At 37.7% G+C, this 19,002-nt stretch overlaps 2 protein-coding genes across 2 annotated transcripts; one reads left to right on the top strand and one right to left on the bottom strand.

Moving 5' to 3' along the window:
* Positions 1-4,832: 4,832 nt before the first annotated feature.
* LOC146487071 (cytosolic carboxypeptidase-like protein 5) lies at positions 4,833-16,301 on the top strand. Its single transcript, XM_085091821.1, has 13 exons — positions 4,833-5,383; positions 5,789-6,133; positions 6,399-7,462; positions 8,386-8,521; positions 8,618-8,802; positions 9,564-9,721; positions 10,591-10,778; positions 11,470-11,520; positions 12,291-12,400; positions 12,771-12,919; positions 13,521-13,584; positions 14,188-14,299; positions 15,466-16,301. Exons 1-13 carry the CDS (start codon positions 5,009-5,011, stop codon positions 15,577-15,579), a joined length of 3,051 nt encoding a protein of 1,016 aa, XP_084947947.1. The 5' UTR covers positions 4,833-5,008; the 3' UTR covers positions 15,580-16,301.
* Positions 16,297-18,907, bottom strand: LOC146487072 (F-box only protein 36-like). The gene has a single exon (XM_085091829.1). The coding sequence runs from the start codon at positions 18,831-18,833 to the stop codon at positions 18,219-18,221; it is 615 nt and encodes a 204-aa protein (XP_084947955.1). The 5' UTR covers positions 18,834-18,907; the 3' UTR covers positions 16,297-18,218.
* Positions 18,908-19,002: the final 95 nt, after the last annotated feature.

The raw sequence follows: 19,002 nt of genomic DNA on the forward strand, positions 1-19,002 counted from the left end.
GTAAAATCTCCACAGTACTTTTTATAAGAAAAGTAACGGGACAAGATAGGAGAATTTGTTCTTTGATATTAGAGGTCCTGTATTAAGCGGTCAACCTGTATTAAGCGGTATTAGCTAAGCAGTACTAGCTAACCATCATGAATGGCTCGATGTAAATAAGCTCAGCCTGAATATTGCCAAAACGGAATTAATGTTAGTAGGCTCACGGCAGAGACTGGCTAGTACTACAAGTGGCCATTCACTTACTGTACAAATTGAAGGTCACGAAATTGATAGAGTGCCCCACACCAAATCCTTAGGACTTTACATCGATCAAAATCTTTCGTGGTCCAAACATGTTAATAAGACTGCCAAGATTATCTCCTCTGGCATAGGTGCACTTAAAAAACTGAGGCCGTTCATTTGCGACGATACAGCAATATTACTATATAGAGCCCTTATTGAACCATATTTTGATTATTGCTGTCCTGTGTGGGACAGTCTCAGCAACGAATTAGCTGACAAATTGCAAAAACTACAAAATCGCGCCATTCGGGTCATAACAAAGTCAGATTACTATTCTAGCGCTACCGCCCTACGCGGTAAGCTGGGATGGGATAATCTCTGTACCAGAAGGAAGAAGCAAAAATTAAAAATCATGTTTAAAACTTTAAATGATCAGTCTCCGGAGTACCTGAAAGGCCTATTTAAGCCCTTCAGCACGGACTATGGACTTAGAAATAGTGACAACAAATTGGCTCTGCCTAAGCCTCGTACAGATTTTTTGAAACGTAGTTTCTGCTACAGTGGAGCACATTTGTGGAACAGCCTTCCATCTAACGTCAGAGCCATTAGATCTTTTACTAATTTTAGAAATGAGATAGATCGCCAATTGTCCTCCTCGTACTCCCACACGGCAAACGTGTAAATCAATTTTAATTTTAAATTTTTGTCTTGTAACTGATGTTTTTACCGTGTCTAAATAAAGTTTATGTATGTATGTAACTATGTATGTTTTTATGTATGTAAGCGGTCACTTAGCCATTCCCCGAGGGTGACCGCTTAATACAGGTTCGACTGTAATTTAATAACTTCTCCACAGTACTTTTATAAGAAAAGTAACGGGACAAGATGGGAGAATTTGTTCTTTGATATTAGAGGTTAAAGGGTTAACTGAGATGAAAAACTGAACTACAACGTCGATCTGTACGGATGCCAAGCCTTGGGTAGAATGAACAATCACAATCATACATTGAGCGTTTTTCTTTTATAAAACCAAATTGAAATAATGAAAAGATTCTCTTGTCGTTAAAGGGAGAGTTTCACGGTTCGGCGCATGTGCGAGCGATAACGTAAGCGCTGTCAAGCCAATTGTTTTTGGAGCAATTAGAAGCGAGTAAACAACAGCGGCGGGATACGGCGGGCAAGCCTTATAACTTGCTGGCATAAAAATAAAACTGACATGACCGGCCAGTGTTTTGGTCACGTTTCAGAAAGAAACAAAAAGGCTGTCCATGTAAAACACATGGGGATTTTTGCAGCGCCGCTTGTTGAATGTCCCATGACATTCAAGAAATGCCAGAACTTATGCGAACGTATACGGTTTTATTTTAGTACAATGTCGATATCTCGAGGCATCGACCTTTTTTTATTACGCGCGGTTCGTAAAGCCGAGAAGCTCCCTAAATCCAGTATTTCATCAGCATTCAGTGATAAACTTACTATATAGTGTGTACGCTCGATAACCTGATTTTATTAGACCAGCGAGAAGGCGAAGAACGAGAAATCCGCAAGCTTCAAGAAGCGATGCGACTGTTTAGTAACAACACACTGAGCGTCCTTCCGAGATGTTGGAATGCATTTGAGAAAACTCTGCCATAGTGGCAAATCAAAACTGCGTTTGCCATTCGCAATGACCATAATTGTATAGATAAATGAATACCTTACAATAGATTTTGTAGTTTACCGCAAATCTTTTGGATTTTTTTCTACTGCCCGCTAATAGACTACAACTAACTCGCACATTTGATCTCATATTTATTCGCTTCGCGTCTCACTGTTGTACAATTTTTTCCATCCAAAGCAAAACACTGATGTTTGATGCTGTTTGTCCGTCGAATTCTCCGTTTTTGACAGTTGAATTCCATATGAACAAACAGTACGATTGAAATCTAGAAAATCCTCGCGAGTTCATCCAAAGCCAGTTGGTGACCTTTGCCATTTCCAGCGAAAGCAGATGTGCCGCGAAATCGTTGTCTATCTTAAACAGACTTATCCCTTTACCAATTTTCCACGTTTGGTGGACGTGTCTTCTTAACCGCACAGGATTTCTACATCCACTCCACTCTGTCCGCTTAACTTCTGTGCTTCCAGAGAGTCCACAGAACGTCCCGTCGCCGGTCGGCCGCGCCATCGACAAAAATGTCGTTTTCGGATGCTAAAACACTTTTAACCTTACAAAAATCGAACTTATATTTACAACAGGAAACAAAGATTATAAAAAGTGAAGAACGAATAGCGGATGATCCAAATTCGGGCGCGATTTCAACAGATTGTTCCACCACAAGGTCGCATCGAATTTAGTGTCGACCCGTACAATTCATTTTTGAGCCGGTCTGCTCGCGCATGCGCGTGACCGTGAACTAATCACAAGCGCGTTTTTCCCCCTAACTTTTCATATTTTTGATAATTGCCTGATCATTTTGTTGAAATAAACAACGAGGTATTTCTCTATTCATTTTGTGAGTTTTAGCATGTACCTCAAGACGTACCACTTGGAAGACAGCTGTTCATGTTATATGTAGAGGCAACTCAATTTGAGACAGTCAGATGTGAGCGCTAGCCGAAAGGGGTCTGCCTAATAAGGTCTAGGGGCCGGCTTTCCTCTCCCTCTTTGTCGGACTGAGCACAAGACCATCTCCGCTGGCATAAGAGACCTGCGGTGTCAGAGGTTTCTTTTGCCAGGACTGTTGTATTATCTCAGAATAAAAAGTAGTGAGATTAAAACATGACGTTACGGCGACAACATGTAACATGATGATCACATTAACAGGATGATTACATTGACTTTCAGGCCTTCTTTGCCAAGAGAAATAAGCGCGCGGTCAGTGGATCAGCGATTCAGGTGATCGACAGAACGGTATCCGCAGTTGTGACTTTGCTGGGGAGCGAATGGACCTGACAGGAAAACAACTTAAAGGTCTCAGTAAGTCTTGAACAATCATGTTTTATTTTATGTTGTTTCTTTTAATTTGACTGTCGTGTTCGCTTTAGATCGAGAACGAAATATTTTCGAATTAGCGATGTCATTGATTATTCCAGCTGTGAAGTTGTTCGTTTCACGAACTATCGCGTCTGCGAATGCCTTAAGGTGGAGTTCCACTGTCGCGTAAATTTTACCTGCGTACAGACGTGAATTGAGCTGGCTTAACGTACGTAAATAAAATAAGACGCGATGCATGAGCGGCGTGCGTAAACGTAAAAAGTTGAACAGCATTCAACTTTTTACGTTTACGCACGCGACTCATACATGATCGCTTCTTATTTTATTTACGTACGTAAAGCAAGCTCAATGCACGTCTGTACGCACGTAAAATTTACGCGACAGTGGAAATCCAGCTTTAAGAAGTTGAACAGCACTCAACTTTTTGCTCATACATCGCTTCTTATTCTATTTACGTACGTAAAAACCAGCTAAATTCACTTCTGTACGCACGTAAAATTTACGCGACAGTGGAAATCCACCTTTAGTTACTTTCTAGAATAGGCCTTATCACGGTTTTCGACGCCATTTTGACGGGTAGGCAAACGGGCTTGAAATAACAGTGTTTGTATGGAATTCCGATGTCAAATAATTTTCAGAAAACATCGCTTCTGAAAAATAACAGGCTTGAAATAACAGTGTTTGTATGGAAATCCGATGTCAAATAATTTTCATAAAACATCGCTTCTGAAAAATAACAGGCTTGAAATAACAGTGTTTGTATGGAAATCCGATGTCAAATAATTTCCATAAAACATCGCTTCTGAAAAATTCATGAATTGGAAACTTTTGGCACTAGAAAAAGGATTTTAAGAAAAAAATTGGAGGGATGTAACCGTGACGGAAAGCGTCCAGTCGTGTTTTGAACTCTCCATACATTTCCTTGTATATTTTCCCGCGAACTATTTTTAGTAGCAGCTACGTTAGCTTTTATGCATAAGCTGTTTACTACGTAATCATGATAAAATGGCATTTTCACCGTGTTCTGACCTGTATTTTGTACAACCTGTATTAAGCGGTCACTTAGCCATTCCCCGGTCGAGGGTGACCGCTTAATACACAAAAAGTTGCCTCTAAGACGTTTACGGTCTTTTTATGGAGTTAACATCTTGTTTAGCTTGAAGCAAATATTGTCTCTCATTTTAAAACACAGTCTATGCACTGCTGCAAACAAAGGGAGAAAACTGACTGAGCCTCCACAATTCAAACGCACTATATCAGTGGAGCGAAGCATTTGCAAAAACACAGTCGTTATTTAAATACAATTCAAGCCTTTTCAGTATTACTGTGACACGTTGCATAGCTCTATAACACGCTACAACGATTACTAGAGACCTAAAAAACCAAATAGCCGTGCCAAGAAACACAACTAGTTGTGACAAACACTAATATCCGGGCCCGGCATTGCAGCAATTACAGAATGAAGCTCATTGCACGATACAAGCAATGATTAATTCCTGTCCTAACATTACACAAATCTCAACAAGAAAGGCAGTTAAAACTATCAAGCACTTCAAAGAGCCAAGCCAAACCCAGCTGAAATGCCCTATGCCGTATGTGCGTGTCTATGTGCGTGACTTCTGCTTGTAACGCGAAGGACTGAGATCTAGGCATGGTTGCGAGGCAACAGCGCACAGTTGGTAACGAACACTGGTCAAAAATGGCGGAAAGATAGCGTCCGCTGTGTGTGAACGAAAACAAAGAAACTAAAAGTATAAACGGGTTAAATTTAGAGTGAAGTGTTTGCGTATAAGGAACGAAGATGCTATGGAGGAGAGAGTAGGACCTTTGACTTTCATTTCGAACTTTGACTCGGGAAATTTAGCCCGAGTGGAAAAGGTAAAACAAGAGGAAAATAACATCTCTTGTCCAGAAGATGCAGACGGGACCATCGCTGTTTCTCCGGACTATGACTACAATGTTTGGACGGCTCTCGACTGCGCCGGAATGGACTGTGAAAACGCCAACAGGACGTGGTTTTATTTTGGCGTCAAAGGGGGCCAACCAGGGAAACTTTTGCGAATAAATATCATGAATTTAAACCGCCAAGGAAAACTGTATAGCCAGGGAATGAGCCCTCTTGTGAAAGTTGTCCCAACACGGAATAAATGGGAAAGGATACGAGATAAGCCAAAATTTGAGGTAAGCTGGTTCAATTTTTCATGAAATCTTATCTTGAGAGATACGAATGTCACTTTTTGTTCGGTTTTGATTTAATTTATAATTCTTGCTTATTAAACTTAGTAATAGTTAATTCAGGGTCAATCACACCTATTGTTAAACTAAAGACGTTTGTTACAGACAGCTGATTGTCGTGAATCCCTTTGTAGTTTTAGGTGTGGTTTGTTTATGAAGAAATTCTTAATAAGGTGAACAAGAAAACTTAAGTATTTTAAATACTTGCACGTGAAAATCGTTTAAGCTTACTTGAGATGTAAACTAAACTTCTGTCATTCACTTTTATCAAAATCCATAGGTAACTTCATATCACTGGCCATTATTCTGATTTATGAAAGTAAATAAAATGTCCATAATTGTTTATTCCAGACAATTGATGGACAGTTCAGATTGTCGTTCACCTATCGCTTTCCTGATCAGCGCAGTGGAGTACATTACTTTGCTTTCTGTTATCCATACTCTTACTCTGAGTGCCAGGCAAAGCTTGAGGAGTTAGACAGAACCTTTGTTGGATGCCAGCAAATGACGCCTTCTTCACCAAAAGATGCTATTTATTATCACCGAGAGCTTCTATGTTACTCTTTGGATAATCTCAGAGTTGATCTTCTGACAGTAACGTCAGCTAAAGGCATGATGAAGAGCAGGGAAGAATGTCTTCCACAACTCTTCCCTGAAAAAACTGTCCCAAGGGCACATATGTTCAGAGGAAAAAAGGTAAGAATTTAGTAAAAAAGTAAAAATGTGGAGAGATCGTCCCATGGCTGAGTGATATCATTGTAATCCAGGGCGAAAGTTTCGAGACCAGAATGTTATGTTTCACATAATAATAAATTGATATGATGCATAGCTCAGAGATTTAATTAGTTTTCTGGGAGAAAAACTACTTAGTTTGCATTTACATGAATTTTTTCATCCATTGATGAAATCTTGTTAAGAAGAATAGATTATAAACTGTTATTTTAATATTGAACTCTTTTAGGTATTTTTCTTGAGTGCCAGAGTTCATCCTGGTGAAACACCATCAAGCTTCGTCTTTAATGGATTTCTAGACTTCATTTTACGAAAAGACGATCCAAGGGCAGCAGCATTACGGAATCAGTATGTTTTCAAGATGATACCAATGTTAAATCCAGATGGTGTTAAGCGTGGCCATTATCGCACTGATCCTCAGGGCGTGAATTTGAATCGTGTCTATCTTGATCCAAATCCTCTTCTCCATCCTTCAATATTTGCTGCTAAAAACATTATCCTGTACCACCATAAGCGTGGAGATTTGCATCAAAACTCTGGAGTCAACGAGGTGTGTAAATGTAACAATAATGAAGCTCACGAGATTGCTAACTTACAATACAGTTCTGAATCTTTGATCAAGGATGGTATCTTGGATATGATCTCAATTCCTGCAGAGTTGAAGCCTGGGTCACCTGATTCTGAGTCTGTGAAAATGGAGTTGCAAAGTGTGACAAGCAACGCGGCTTTAGAGAAGGATGATATCAACAATAACAGTGATAATAGGGATTCTTTGATGCTGTCTGAAAACATGAACTCTTTGACTCCGGAAGGAAAAGTGCTATTGTCTTCTGCAATTGATGCTCAGAAGGAGAATTTGACTGTCAATCAGTTATCAAATGAAAGCACTAGCAGTATGTCAAGTGAATACCACTCAGACCACCGTTCAAATGATATTCCTCTTAAACAGGTCCTTCTAAAGAAGGTGCAAAAGAATGATTCGCCAAAGTGTTGCAGCAATTGTTTGCCCAAGACAACACCAGAAAGTAGCAGTGGTGTCGCATATTATGTTGATCTTCATGGTCACGCATCCAAGCGGGGATGTTTTGTTTACGCAAATTTCCTTGATAATGAAGATAGCTATGTGAGTTCCATCTTGTTTCCGAAACTAATTTCTTTGAATTCAGCCAACTTTGACTTTTCTGCTTGCAATTTCACTGAGAAGAACATGTACAGCAAAGACAAGCGCGATGGCATGACTAAGGAAGGCAGTGGAAGAGTTGCCATTTATAAAGCTACTGGAATTGTTCATAGGTAAGTATCATGAAATATTAGCGAGCTTATGCAGGACAGAAGATGGCAAAATGTCTTTGTGTGACCAACATGATGTCAGCCTGTTATTTCCTCATTTTCACATGTAGTTTTCTGTTTAAATTGTTGACCTCTTGTTGTTTAATAAAAATGGACAGAATGCAAGGAAATTTAGATTTGTAAGCAACAGATTGCATCAAAATGTGTCTGGAATAACATTGTAGCTGTCTTGTTGGTGACACAAAGACCATTTTGTTTTCCTCTTTTCTCTGCAGTCCTGTTGTGCAAACTCTTTATTATTGACCAGTGAGGTTGGAAACATTGTTATGGCCTATAAATTAGGCCAAAATTTAAAGTTGGGTGTTACTGGAGGTGTGTTTCCAGCAAATCAAATTCTTAAAGCTGTCTTTATGTTTCATGGATTTGTGCGGGGAACAAACCTTACAATAAATTATGTGTCCTAATAGTGGAACCTCAATTTTATGAACCTCTAACAAAATCCTTGGTATAACAAACAATTTTTTTTTTTTTTTAATTGACTTTTATTATTATGCAATGGCAATTACAAGTGGTTACAATTACAATTAACTAAAAAGAAGTAAGTAAAGAAAGGGACGAAATTACAAAACTAATAAGAGATTTCCATATTACAGTACAAACCAATTTCCCTTGTTGGCTCTGACAAAGGGCTAACTCTAAAAATGTCACCACTTGAATGTCCTTACAGTGGCCAATTTACCTCTAGTCATCAACTCTGTTGATAAACCAAACATTCGTTTCTACTCCCCACCGACGCAGCACCAGAGTTTCTTTAAAAACTAAACCCCTTATCCAATTTCCCTAGTCCCAAAAGCACTTCATTAAATCAAGGTTCCACTATTAATTTAAGAATTTTATGATCCTCATTTTGTTATATTTTCTCACAGCTATACACTGGAGTGTAACTACAACTGTGGAAGAATGGTTAACTGTATCCCACCTGCAACTTGTGATAGTGGGCGTGCCACCCCACCACCGGCCCCAGGTTTTCCACCAAAGTACACACCAGAGATTTTTGAAGAGGTAAGAACAGCTAAAACATTGATAATAAATTGCAGCACTTTATTTCTAGATTGTTTTGAATCCATTAAATGTTTTTTAAAAAAATTTAATCAATAGATTGGGCGGGCAGTGGCAGTAGCTGTGCTTGACATGAATAATTCAAACCCATGGTCACGTCTTCCACTCAGTGAGTTCATATCATTGGAGGGTGTGAGGAACTGGGTGAAAAGATTTGTCAAGAGCTCCAAGAATGCACCTTCAGTGCCCAAGAAACTGTCTCGTATTGTTAGTAAAACTTCCAGGTAAGTTATTTTAAGTTGTTAGTTTCATTGAGAACTGCAGAGCAAAACAACTTTGACAGGATTACTCAGTAGATGGATTTTTAAATCCAACCACTGAGTGGAAAAGCCCATATGGTAAAAAAACATAAAGTTATGGTCATGGCAGCTAGGTGACCTAATGGTTAGTGCGTTGAATGTTTGGTTGAAAAATGGGAGGCTCATTGGTTTGAATCCAGGTTGGTATCTCCATTGTTGTGTTGTTTCCTTAGACATGTCAAGAAATTTTCCTCCACATTACATTTCTATACCCAGGGCCCAGTTGTTCAAAGAGTGGATAGCTTTATCCAGTGGATAAATCACTATTCAGTAGATAAAAGTTATTGGTTGGAGCCCATTTTATTTGCTGGATAGCGATTTATCCACTGTCAGTGGATAGAGTTTTGCATTCTTTGAAAAACTGGGGCCAGGAGTATAAATGGGGACTGACAACAAACTACTGATACCCTGCAATCTGTTTCCTGATGTTTTCTGCAAATTAAAGTATTTTTGGTGGGGAGAAAACAACTACATGTATGTCAGGTTCTATATTTACTAAATAATAATAATTTTTGGTATTTATAAGCAAGAAATGAGAGAAATCATTTGTTTAACTTTTGCCATGAAATTCGGATAATTTTTCTTTCATCACTTGAATAAAAATTTAAATTATATTATAATAATTATGAATAAATCAAGGACCATTGTTAATTTGATTGCTGCTAATCTACAATAATTATTTGCAGTATGGTGGCAGGGGCAACAGCTGGTACTCGTCAGAAACTCTCAGTCTTGACAAGCTCATCAAGTGATGTGTCATCAGATAATGCTGCTGCCACCACAGGCAACAAAGTCACAGAGGCACACACAGCTCAGAATGTGAGAGGTGCTGTCAAGGAAACTGGTATGTGTCATGTGCAGCAATTGAAAATTATAAACAGCCAAATAATCTTACTTCACTGGACTGTAGGGAAGTTCAAGACAATGTGTCATTACAAATAATAAATTAAATTAATTACTTCACTGTAAGAAGTTTTTTTTAAAAACATTTGTACACTGGATTCACTTGATGATGACATAAAGCTTTTAGCTAGACCTCTAACCCTGATCACTAAGTAACCTTGCCTCTGGAAACGAGGTTACTAGATGTGTAAGTGAAGGGCTTTCCGATCATTCAATCAATCAAATAATCAATCACTTTATTTAAGAGTCAATCATGCTATCTAGCCAAAGGCGAAACCCTCTACTAATTGGGAACACTTAAAGTAAATAAAATAATGGCCGCGTTGCGGTCGCGACAGGACTTGATGACATCGTGGAAATTTGCGACTACCGGGAATTTCTCGACCACTAATTTGTCTATAGTTTTATCATAGTTAATTCGTTTTGTTTTCTTTCGGAAACATGAATGTTTTCCGTCGTGATTATCAAATCGTTGAAAATTAAAATTTCTCTGAACGAGTCGGTAAAGGACCGGACAAGATGTCCGGCAATCCAAGGATTTGTCCGGTCAATACCTAATTTTGACCGGACATTGTCCGTTGACCGGCCGTTATTTGCAGCCCTGACTTGTAAACAGATTTGGAGACCCACTGATTGTCTTAAGCCGTGGTCTTAGTTAGACTCTGTTTAAAAAAGTGGCCCACAGTATCACTGATCCCATGAGTTCCTTCGGCTACTGGCTCTTTGCATGTAACAGCATTACAAACTAATTTCTGAGTAAAGCTTATTGTTGTTAGTGACTGATTGTTAACATAACTGTTAATTTTTCAGGTAAGAAGCCAGCTGGAGAGGCTGCTCTGGTAAGAAAGCCATTTAACCTTGCAGCTACACGCAAGTCAACTATGCAGGCAACAGGGAGCATAAATGGTAAAAACCAAGAAAGTGCTTCATCATGTGGGGGCCAGCAGGGAGGAACAAATAAGGATCCTTTACCTGAGGCCAGTCCTCTTAAGCACCAGGTACTATTCCTTTCTGATAGATGACTTTTTCAGTCTGTGACACAGGTATATTTATTTTTATTTAATATTTACTGGGTACGTCTGTCACTCAATATTGAGCATTTTAGACCGCTCTATTAAAGAAAAATAATGATAATAAATAAATGAAATAAAAATAAAAAAAGGTCAGTAAGTGTTAAAAATTTCATTTTTAAATGCAGCCAGTGAACTGGACAATACAATTTCCCCTCATCTAGGAGATTGTTCCATTCTGAAATTGTCCTTGGATAGAAAGAGTACTACCTTATAATAATCTCTTGTAGCTATCGGCTGCTTGTTAAAGCATACTCTTTGGAGCTAGTTGAGTACAAATGATCTACTGGTTGGAGTTTGATATCTTCATAGAAGACAAGCTTGTTTTGCATTTTATACAGCATTGATAAGCATGCTATGGTTCACCTACTTTCAAGTGTCTTTCATTTCAGGGCTGAAAGCATTGCAATGACATCATCTTTGGCATACTTGCAAAAAGAAAATCTGAGTATGCCTGTTTCACTGACTGAAAAATTCATCTATCATTTTATATTCACCAGGCTAAAAAGCATAACATATTTTCTTTAACATAATTCTTTTGGTTTGGAATCATAATCTGAATGTAATTCCAAGTGACTAAGTAAATTTAAATTTTTTTTAATTTTCTTTTGTTTGCTAGCTTTATAAACCAAAAGAGCAACCAAGAGTCTCTCTTGAGCTTCCTAAAACCGTAAGTATTATCATTTTTAATTTTAATTATCATTTATAACAAAACAGTGCTTTTCTGGGACTCAGATTTTTTCTGTGTCCTCTTATGGTCGATTCTTTACATCTCCCTTTATTTTCTTGGAATGATAACTAAAAACTAGTACTTTAGGGCTTGAAAATTTTTCTAAAGTTTTTCTAGATAGCCAATTTTTGGCTAGCCGGTACTTCAAGTTTTCTAGCCGAGACCCCAGTTGCCCTTGACTTGCCAAACACAAGCAAATACATTGTAATTGGCATGCTTATAATGTAAGACATAATTTCTGCAAACGAACAACAGGCAAGCAACAAAGTGCAGAAAGCTTATGTAGTACAGTGCTCTGAATCTTAAGATATCCATACTATCAGAACTATGTGTACAGTATGTTATTTGGCATATTCTCTGCATCGTCAGTACGAAAAATCATCTTTGTTTCAAGTAAAACCAAAGCAAAAGAGGCCAGGCTCGTGATGACTATTAAGATAACGACACTCTGTCAACAAGAACAGTGTAAGAAGTGTGCAGTTGATTTGCTCTATTTTGATATATGTTATCTTAAGGGCCACACACTCATCACCCACTGCAGGAAGAGTGATTTTTGGTCAACCCTCTTGTCATCAAATATTACCCTTTACGCCAAACGTTGTGTTGTTGATTTGTCCATTGTGTTCATTTCCATGTGCTCTATAGTTAAAGGAACTGCAAATTAATTTGATTATTAGTTCCAAAAAATTTTTTTTTTTACCCTGGTGAAGGGTCCAACCCTGAGACTGGTACACAACTTGCGCCATCAGCCTCAAGTCCACGTGCAGCATGTGCCATCTTCCAGCAAAATCTTATCACCGCCTGTTGAGATCAAAATGAGGTATGTTGTTGGATATTCTCAACATTTATCGCAAGAGACAATAAACAAATATTTATTGTCTTTATACAAACTTCAAGCTATTTCATTGATGTTAAAAAGGGAAGCATATGAAATTTAAAATTTACGGGTGCCTGACTTTCCACTATCACATAAAACCAAACCATTCTTGGGTGCAACCATTCATTGCAAATAACAGCCCCCAGTGCACTTTTCCATGGAAATATGGGAATTATGTCACAGATAACCCTAAAAATTTTTTTTTTTTATTTTTGGCTGATGATCCTGAGACCCTTACATCACAATTTTTGTAAGGGCAAAAAAAATATTATTAAAATTTAATTAATAATATAGTAAGTAATTTTCTTTTAAGCACTGTTGATGTCCACAAGCAGTTCATTGGTTTCCAAAGAGGCAAAGCAACCACAAGCACTGCAGTGGCAAAATGTCCAAGCAGTCATAGTGATGAAGAAAAGAAGAAGAAAAATCTTCGACAACGCAAGAAAAATGGACGAAAGAAAGGTATCAAAACTGTAATTAAGGGGGAATTTATATTGGCTGGGGATAATTGCTGGCTTGATGGTCCTGGTTCTAAATTTGCACACAGCCAAATTTATAAAGTAACTCTTCTGTTAATGGGTACTTCTTTTAATTTAAATTTAAAGAAAGACAACACTTTTTAAGTTTGAAAACATTTTTTGGCCATTGTAACAGCCATCATCAGTTCTGAAATAAGTGTCAGAATTTGAAATAAGACAGTATACAAGACTAATGAATACAGTTCTATGAAAATAGTAAGAAGAACCATAAAAGAATGTGTGACTATGCGAAAGCTGTACAGAGTCACATAATAACATTTTCTTTTATTGTTCTTATTACTATTTTCATTTTTATGTCTTATAAGTAGTGCGATATATTTATTTCAAATTCAATTCAGATCTGTAACTTATTTCGGAACTGACGATGGTTGTTGTCAATTTAGCCAACACGTGTTTGCAAAATTAAATGGTGTTGCCGTTGGGTTTTTCTTTTAGTATTAAAATTATAACTTGTTTCCTTCTATCAGTTCTTCTTTAAATAGAGGTTATTAATCAAACCTTTACTCTCTTTATCGCCCTTCCAGAAAAAGTTGCTGAAGGATTAACAGTCACTTCTGAGATACAACCTGTACAAGGCTCTTTACCAAGGTGATGTGTTAAAACAAAATTAATAATATAACCAGAGAAAGAAACAAGCAACAAACACTGAAAATGGTATTATGAGACCCATGCACCTGACGTGACATAATTTATAATAAAGTGACAGTTAATAAATTAATTAGAAATCATTGTACTGTTTACATTTACTTCACTTTTTGATAACATGGGAAAACTGAAGTTCAAAGATTATAACCAACAGCTTTGCATTTTCTGCCGTCATCAGTTGACTAAATCATATGTAGAATTTCAACCCAGTGGGGTCAAAAGGAAATGTTAGCTCATTTTTTTGTTTTTTTTAGTTCTGTATTTTAATATGGTATGGATCCGTATTCTTCTAGTCACTTGTATGTAGCCACGATGTTTAGTTATTTCATTTTCATGTGTTATACCTTGTGAGCTGTCTCACTAAGGCTTAGTGGATCTACACAATAAACGTGACTTGAACTTAAATTTGAACTTAATGTCATTTTATTAATGTGTTGGTTGTTGCTGTGGTTGTGATTGATATTTTGTCATGATCGTCTTTTGACAAACTGACTAAATATGGTGTAGAGTTAGTCATGTGTATTAACTATTATTATCCTTTTATAGGCCTTCTGAAGAAGAGACTCTTGATGTAAACGCTCTCCAAAAAGAAGAAGAAGAGGAGGAAGGGAAAACTAAGGGTCCTCAATTGTCACGGAAAAATAGTTCCAAGAACTTGGTGAGCGATTTGCTTTAGAATGTATACTATAATTAAAAATAAATTGTGAAATTCTAAACCTTCTCGTGGCTGTAAAACCCATGATTCAGTGGTATTTCATGAAGATCACTCAAGTTTTCATAAGCCATGCACCTTTTGAAATATTCCGATATTAGATATATATACAGACTGTAACTGATTCTGAAGTTCATGCAGTTGAAACCTTTCTTAGTACCCTGACTTGTCCTTGATACCAAATGTATTGTCCTTGTTTTCATCAAATCACTCAGTGGTAAATTTACCTTCATTGCAACAACTAGTTCCTTCCATTTTTGTTGAAGGTCATTTTTGAGAGATTCAATTGTTATGCAATGTTAGTTGTAAAACATTTCCTTTTTGTTGGCAGTCTTTTCAGTGCATGAAGCACGGGCCAAAAAACATTATACTTTTAAAGGCTGCTACCATCATTCTGGGAGAATCATGAAATAATTTGCATTACCTAACAATAAAATTTAATTATAATTTCAGATTGTAGTCCGAACATTGGTTTTTTTTATAAATTTTCTATCTTATCATGCAGGATTTAATACAGTCAACTCTCTCATAGCGACCACTTCTCGTAAGCGACCACCTCCCATAAGCGACCTCTTCGTAAACAACCGTTTTGTTTCTCAGTTAAATACTGTTACAAGAGCTCTCTTGTAAGCAACCAACACTCAATTTCTTAAGAGACTGCGACCACTTTTTAGGCCAGAAATTACACATATTCTTTGTTTTCTGTTTCCGGTAAGCGACCACCCAACAACGTATGATCGTTAGTAAATCATTACTTAGAAGTGACAAAAGTTCAATTTTTAATGACGCTACCCCGGACTGCTGACACATAATAACAGTTTACAGACAGAGAAGATGGCTGTAATTAGATCTGTAGGTAAACGGGACAGATCTGTTCCGAAATGTTATACAAAGTTTCATCAGAAGAATGAATAAAAGTGAAAAAATCAAATAAATTAGTTTCTATTTGCCTAATTTAGTTGCTAAGGTAAAATTACGCTTTTTTTGTTGATCTTTCCCGTAAGCGACCACGTTGTCGTGCACCAAGGGTGGTCGCTTACGAGAGAGTTGACTGTATTTTTCTTCCTATAGACTGTAGTCATTAACCAACTTTGTTTATAATAATTTTTCAGATAACATGTAGCATGATGTCCTGTGAAGTGGTTGACATTAAAGAGCTGCCACATACTCCACAAAATGGCAGCACAAATCCTCTGTCCCTCTGGTCCAACACATCTGTTAGCTGACAGAGCAAAGAATTATTTTATTCAATTGCGTATTGGTTCAATTAAGCACCCATGGTGATTATTTTCGTTTTTCTCTTTTAATACGCAGTACAGATGAAGTAACTCCCACTTTCTCATTTTTTATTTTGCACGTTCTTTCTAAAATGCATTTTAGAGGTTATTTTATCAGGCTTAAAGGGATTTGCCTTGGAGCAGGTTTCAACTGAATGTCAAAGTTTTAAATTTATTTGTTATGCCTAAAACTCAGCCTCAACTCATTGCAAAAGCAAAACAAAACTCAACTGCGTCATCGCAAGCATTTTCCAGTGAAAGGTAGTTAATTGTTTTTGGTGCTACAAGCGCTGATTTGTTTTACTGTTCATTGCATCGTTTGCATTGTGTTGTTTGTTATTAGTCATAGCGATACAGCATGAAAACAAAGAAAAATATGGTATTGAGTTTTCTAGTGGAATTGCACCGCTATAGTGATTGAGTTTTTTAAATGTTTTTGTTACAAATATTTATTTAGTATTTAAGATAAAATGTGAGTTTCAATTAATTAATACATAATATATTTTATGGAAAAAATAATAAGTGTGTATCAGTAAGATTGAGAGTGAAGTGGCTTAAAAAGCATATTATTTTCGTACAGAGTGCCAGCGTATTAAAACATTTATTTATGGCATGTTTATTAGTTGCATGTTGTGTTAAGCAGTGATAAACAATAAAAGTCATAAGTGAGATTGCTTCATTTATTAATAAATACAAGACATTTATTGATTTGTTTGTTTTCATACCCAAAAATCACCCATGGGTCAAAGCTGAATTGACCCAAAATGCCAGTGGGCGAAAGTTGTCAAAGACTCATGACTTCTTGCAGTTTCATTCAACTGTAGTCAATAGGAACCAGCTGGTTTCCCTGTTGGTTCACATACTCTAGTCTCATCAAGGCTGGGTTTACTCCATCAACCATCTTGACCTTATTGGTAGAGGGGACTTATTACAAATTAAGGGTAGGGCAATGTTTTGTCCTAGACATTTGCATGGAATTTTTGTTTTCCACTACGAAATATGCCAGCAGCTTAGTGCAGCATGGTATTTGTATGTTACAAAGCAACCCATCAACTCTTTTATGGTGATTTGCATAAAGAGTTATCCAGTTTTTTTATCTCTTCTCACTTGGCCAGTGCACAGTTGTCTGCTCTCCTTAAAAAATGCCTCTCTGGTATAAAATAATATTTTAGGAGTGTTGACAACTCTGCGATGTCCCTCTCCAATTTTTAGGGAGAGAGGGTGGCTGTGCATCTGGGGCAATAACTGCATATTATCCTCCCCAACCCCAAGGAAAGATTATACCATTCACTGGGACTGTCTTCTTACTCCTTTGGAACAGTGACTGGGTTCTAGCTTAAACATTTCCCAACTAATTTATAGGAGGGGTTGTTGGAGACAAGGCCAACGGCTTAACTTCATTTGCCCAAGGACACAATTACCTGAACTGTGAGAGCATGTCAGTATATATAATCTCGGGAATAATTTCCAGAATACTTTGAGTAGCCAACCATAGGCGCATGAAAAACGCTATCTATCGGTTTGATGTTAGTCCACGTGCATACATTGGATACCAGATGAAGATAGCCAATGAAGAAGGCAGCACCAAGTTGGCTATCTATTATCTCTTTCCCAACAAGCGTGAGTGGAATAATTTGTTTTATTAATAACAACAACGAAAAGCTGCTAAATTTTCACTGATTTAATGATGTTCTCTTTCCCCCCTGATGCTTACTTTTGTCATATTTGTGGGGTATGGTATTATGACCCAAATACCATGGCTGCTAGACCAATCAAAACCCTGCAACTGCATTATCCAATGATCATGTTTTTAATAACTTGTTAATTAACAATTATTCCACGAGCGCGTGTTGGATATGAGATGACAGATAGCCAATGAGGCGCGAAGCGCCGAGTTGGCTATAATCATCTCATATCCGACAGGCAAGAGTGGGATAATTGTTTTATTAAAAAACAATCAAGAAATATTGCCATAACTTGCTGATTTCGCTCTGCAAGAACAACCAGAATACCATTTAATGGTCGTCATTTCTCTGGCACGGTATAATGGCTCATATACCATGGCTGCTTGAAGCCAATCAAATCCCTGGATTTGCATTATACAATGATCCAATTTTTAATAATTATTCAATGGATGAACAGAAAATAGCAAAACAACTTTCATGATTCCCTTGAGGTATTTCTGAGGAAATGGGGGTACTCCCTTATCTAATTTATTAGGTATTTGCACCTCCCAAATCCTCTAAAATCCAAACCTATTTTCAGACCAAAACCACTCAAAACTCACACCTTTTTATGCAGATGATCTTGTACTGATACATGAATTGCTGATCTTACACGCTGTAAATTCTGAAGTTAAACAAACGCGCAAACGCGTTTTTTTTTCCAAGTATGCTTTTTTCATTAACTCAAGGTCTCAAGGGAAGAATACACTCAGGTTGTTAGGTCTTCCTTTACGTGATGACTGTTTTATCCGTGAAATTTTACTCTTGTATAACTGTTATATTCTGCACAAGCTGCCATGTATGTGTGTATAAACACTTCAAACTAACAACAAACGAACGAACACCAACCAATTACTAAGACCTTCACTGTCCATGGCCGTTGGGCTGGGTGACAAAAGTCTTAGGGATTTTCTCATCCGCTGGAACAGTTTTCCTTTCCAGTTCAGCACTATGCCTTTCCTTACGGCGTCTCATTTGAACTTGTAACTGCAGTTTGTTAGTAAAAAACACCTTTTTCCAGCCAAGTTCTTTGGCGAGTGCTCGAGTTTCATCCGTGATGGTATCGCAGTGTGTGATGAAGATCTTTTCCCACAATTCGTCACTTGAACAAACTTTACGAAGCGACTTGCATACTGAGCCCAGCCTTGCAATATCCACAAGATCAAGAAAACTGGCGATACGAATGAGAATGTTTTTAGGCAGGCGAGCCAGCCAGTCTTTACACACAATGCTGTACACGAGACGTAACGTTTCCTCGCCAAATATACGGCTTATATCCGTTTGCAGCGTTGTGTCTTCATCGAACTCTTCGAGAGGAACTTTGCGCTGGCTCGGTGGAATGTAGCGCTGGTCTTTTCTAACAGAAATCCTCCAAGTTCTTAAAATCACCAGATTCTCGGTTACTAGTAGCTGATGGAAGTCCTTGCTTGGGGATGGAGCTTGGCCTGTCTTCTCAAACAAAATCGTGCCCAAGTTCATGTTGTTCGAAAAGCGTGATCGAAAGAAAGTTAATCGTTCAGAAAATCAACAGTCAAACACCAGAAAGGGCGGTGGAAACTGGGTACTACAGCCGATTTCGTTTCCATAGTTACTCGCGTGAGATACATACAGGAGCCATAAATAATCCTGATCAGGAGGCCGTCCTGAT

This window comes from Pavona decussata, unplaced genomic scaffold (genome assembly GCF_977016875.1).
Source record: "Pavona decussata unplaced genomic scaffold, jaPavDecu1.1 SCAFFOLD_19, whole genome shotgun sequence".
In the NCBI taxonomy this organism is placed as follows: Eukaryota; Metazoa; Cnidaria; class Anthozoa; order Scleractinia; family Agariciidae; genus Pavona; species Pavona decussata.

Excerpts from the sequence above, each read along its gene's own strand:
- LOC146487072 (XM_085091829.1), bottom strand. The coding sequence starts at position 18,833 with ATGAACTTGGGCACGATTTTGTTTGAGAAGACAGGCCAAGCTCCATCC.
- LOC146487071 (XM_085091821.1), top strand. The coding sequence starts at position 5,009 with ATGGAGGAGAGAGTAGGACCTTTGACTTTCATTTCGAACTTTGACTCG. Across the intron at positions 7,463-8,385 it reads GCTACTGGAATTGTTCATAG|CTATACACTGGAGTGTAACT; the intron begins GTAAGTATCATG and ends ATTTTCTCACAG. Across the intron at positions 10,779-11,469 it reads CCAGTCCTCTTAAGCACCAG|CTTTATAAACCAAAAGAGCA; the intron begins GTACTATTCCTT and ends TTTGTTTGCTAG.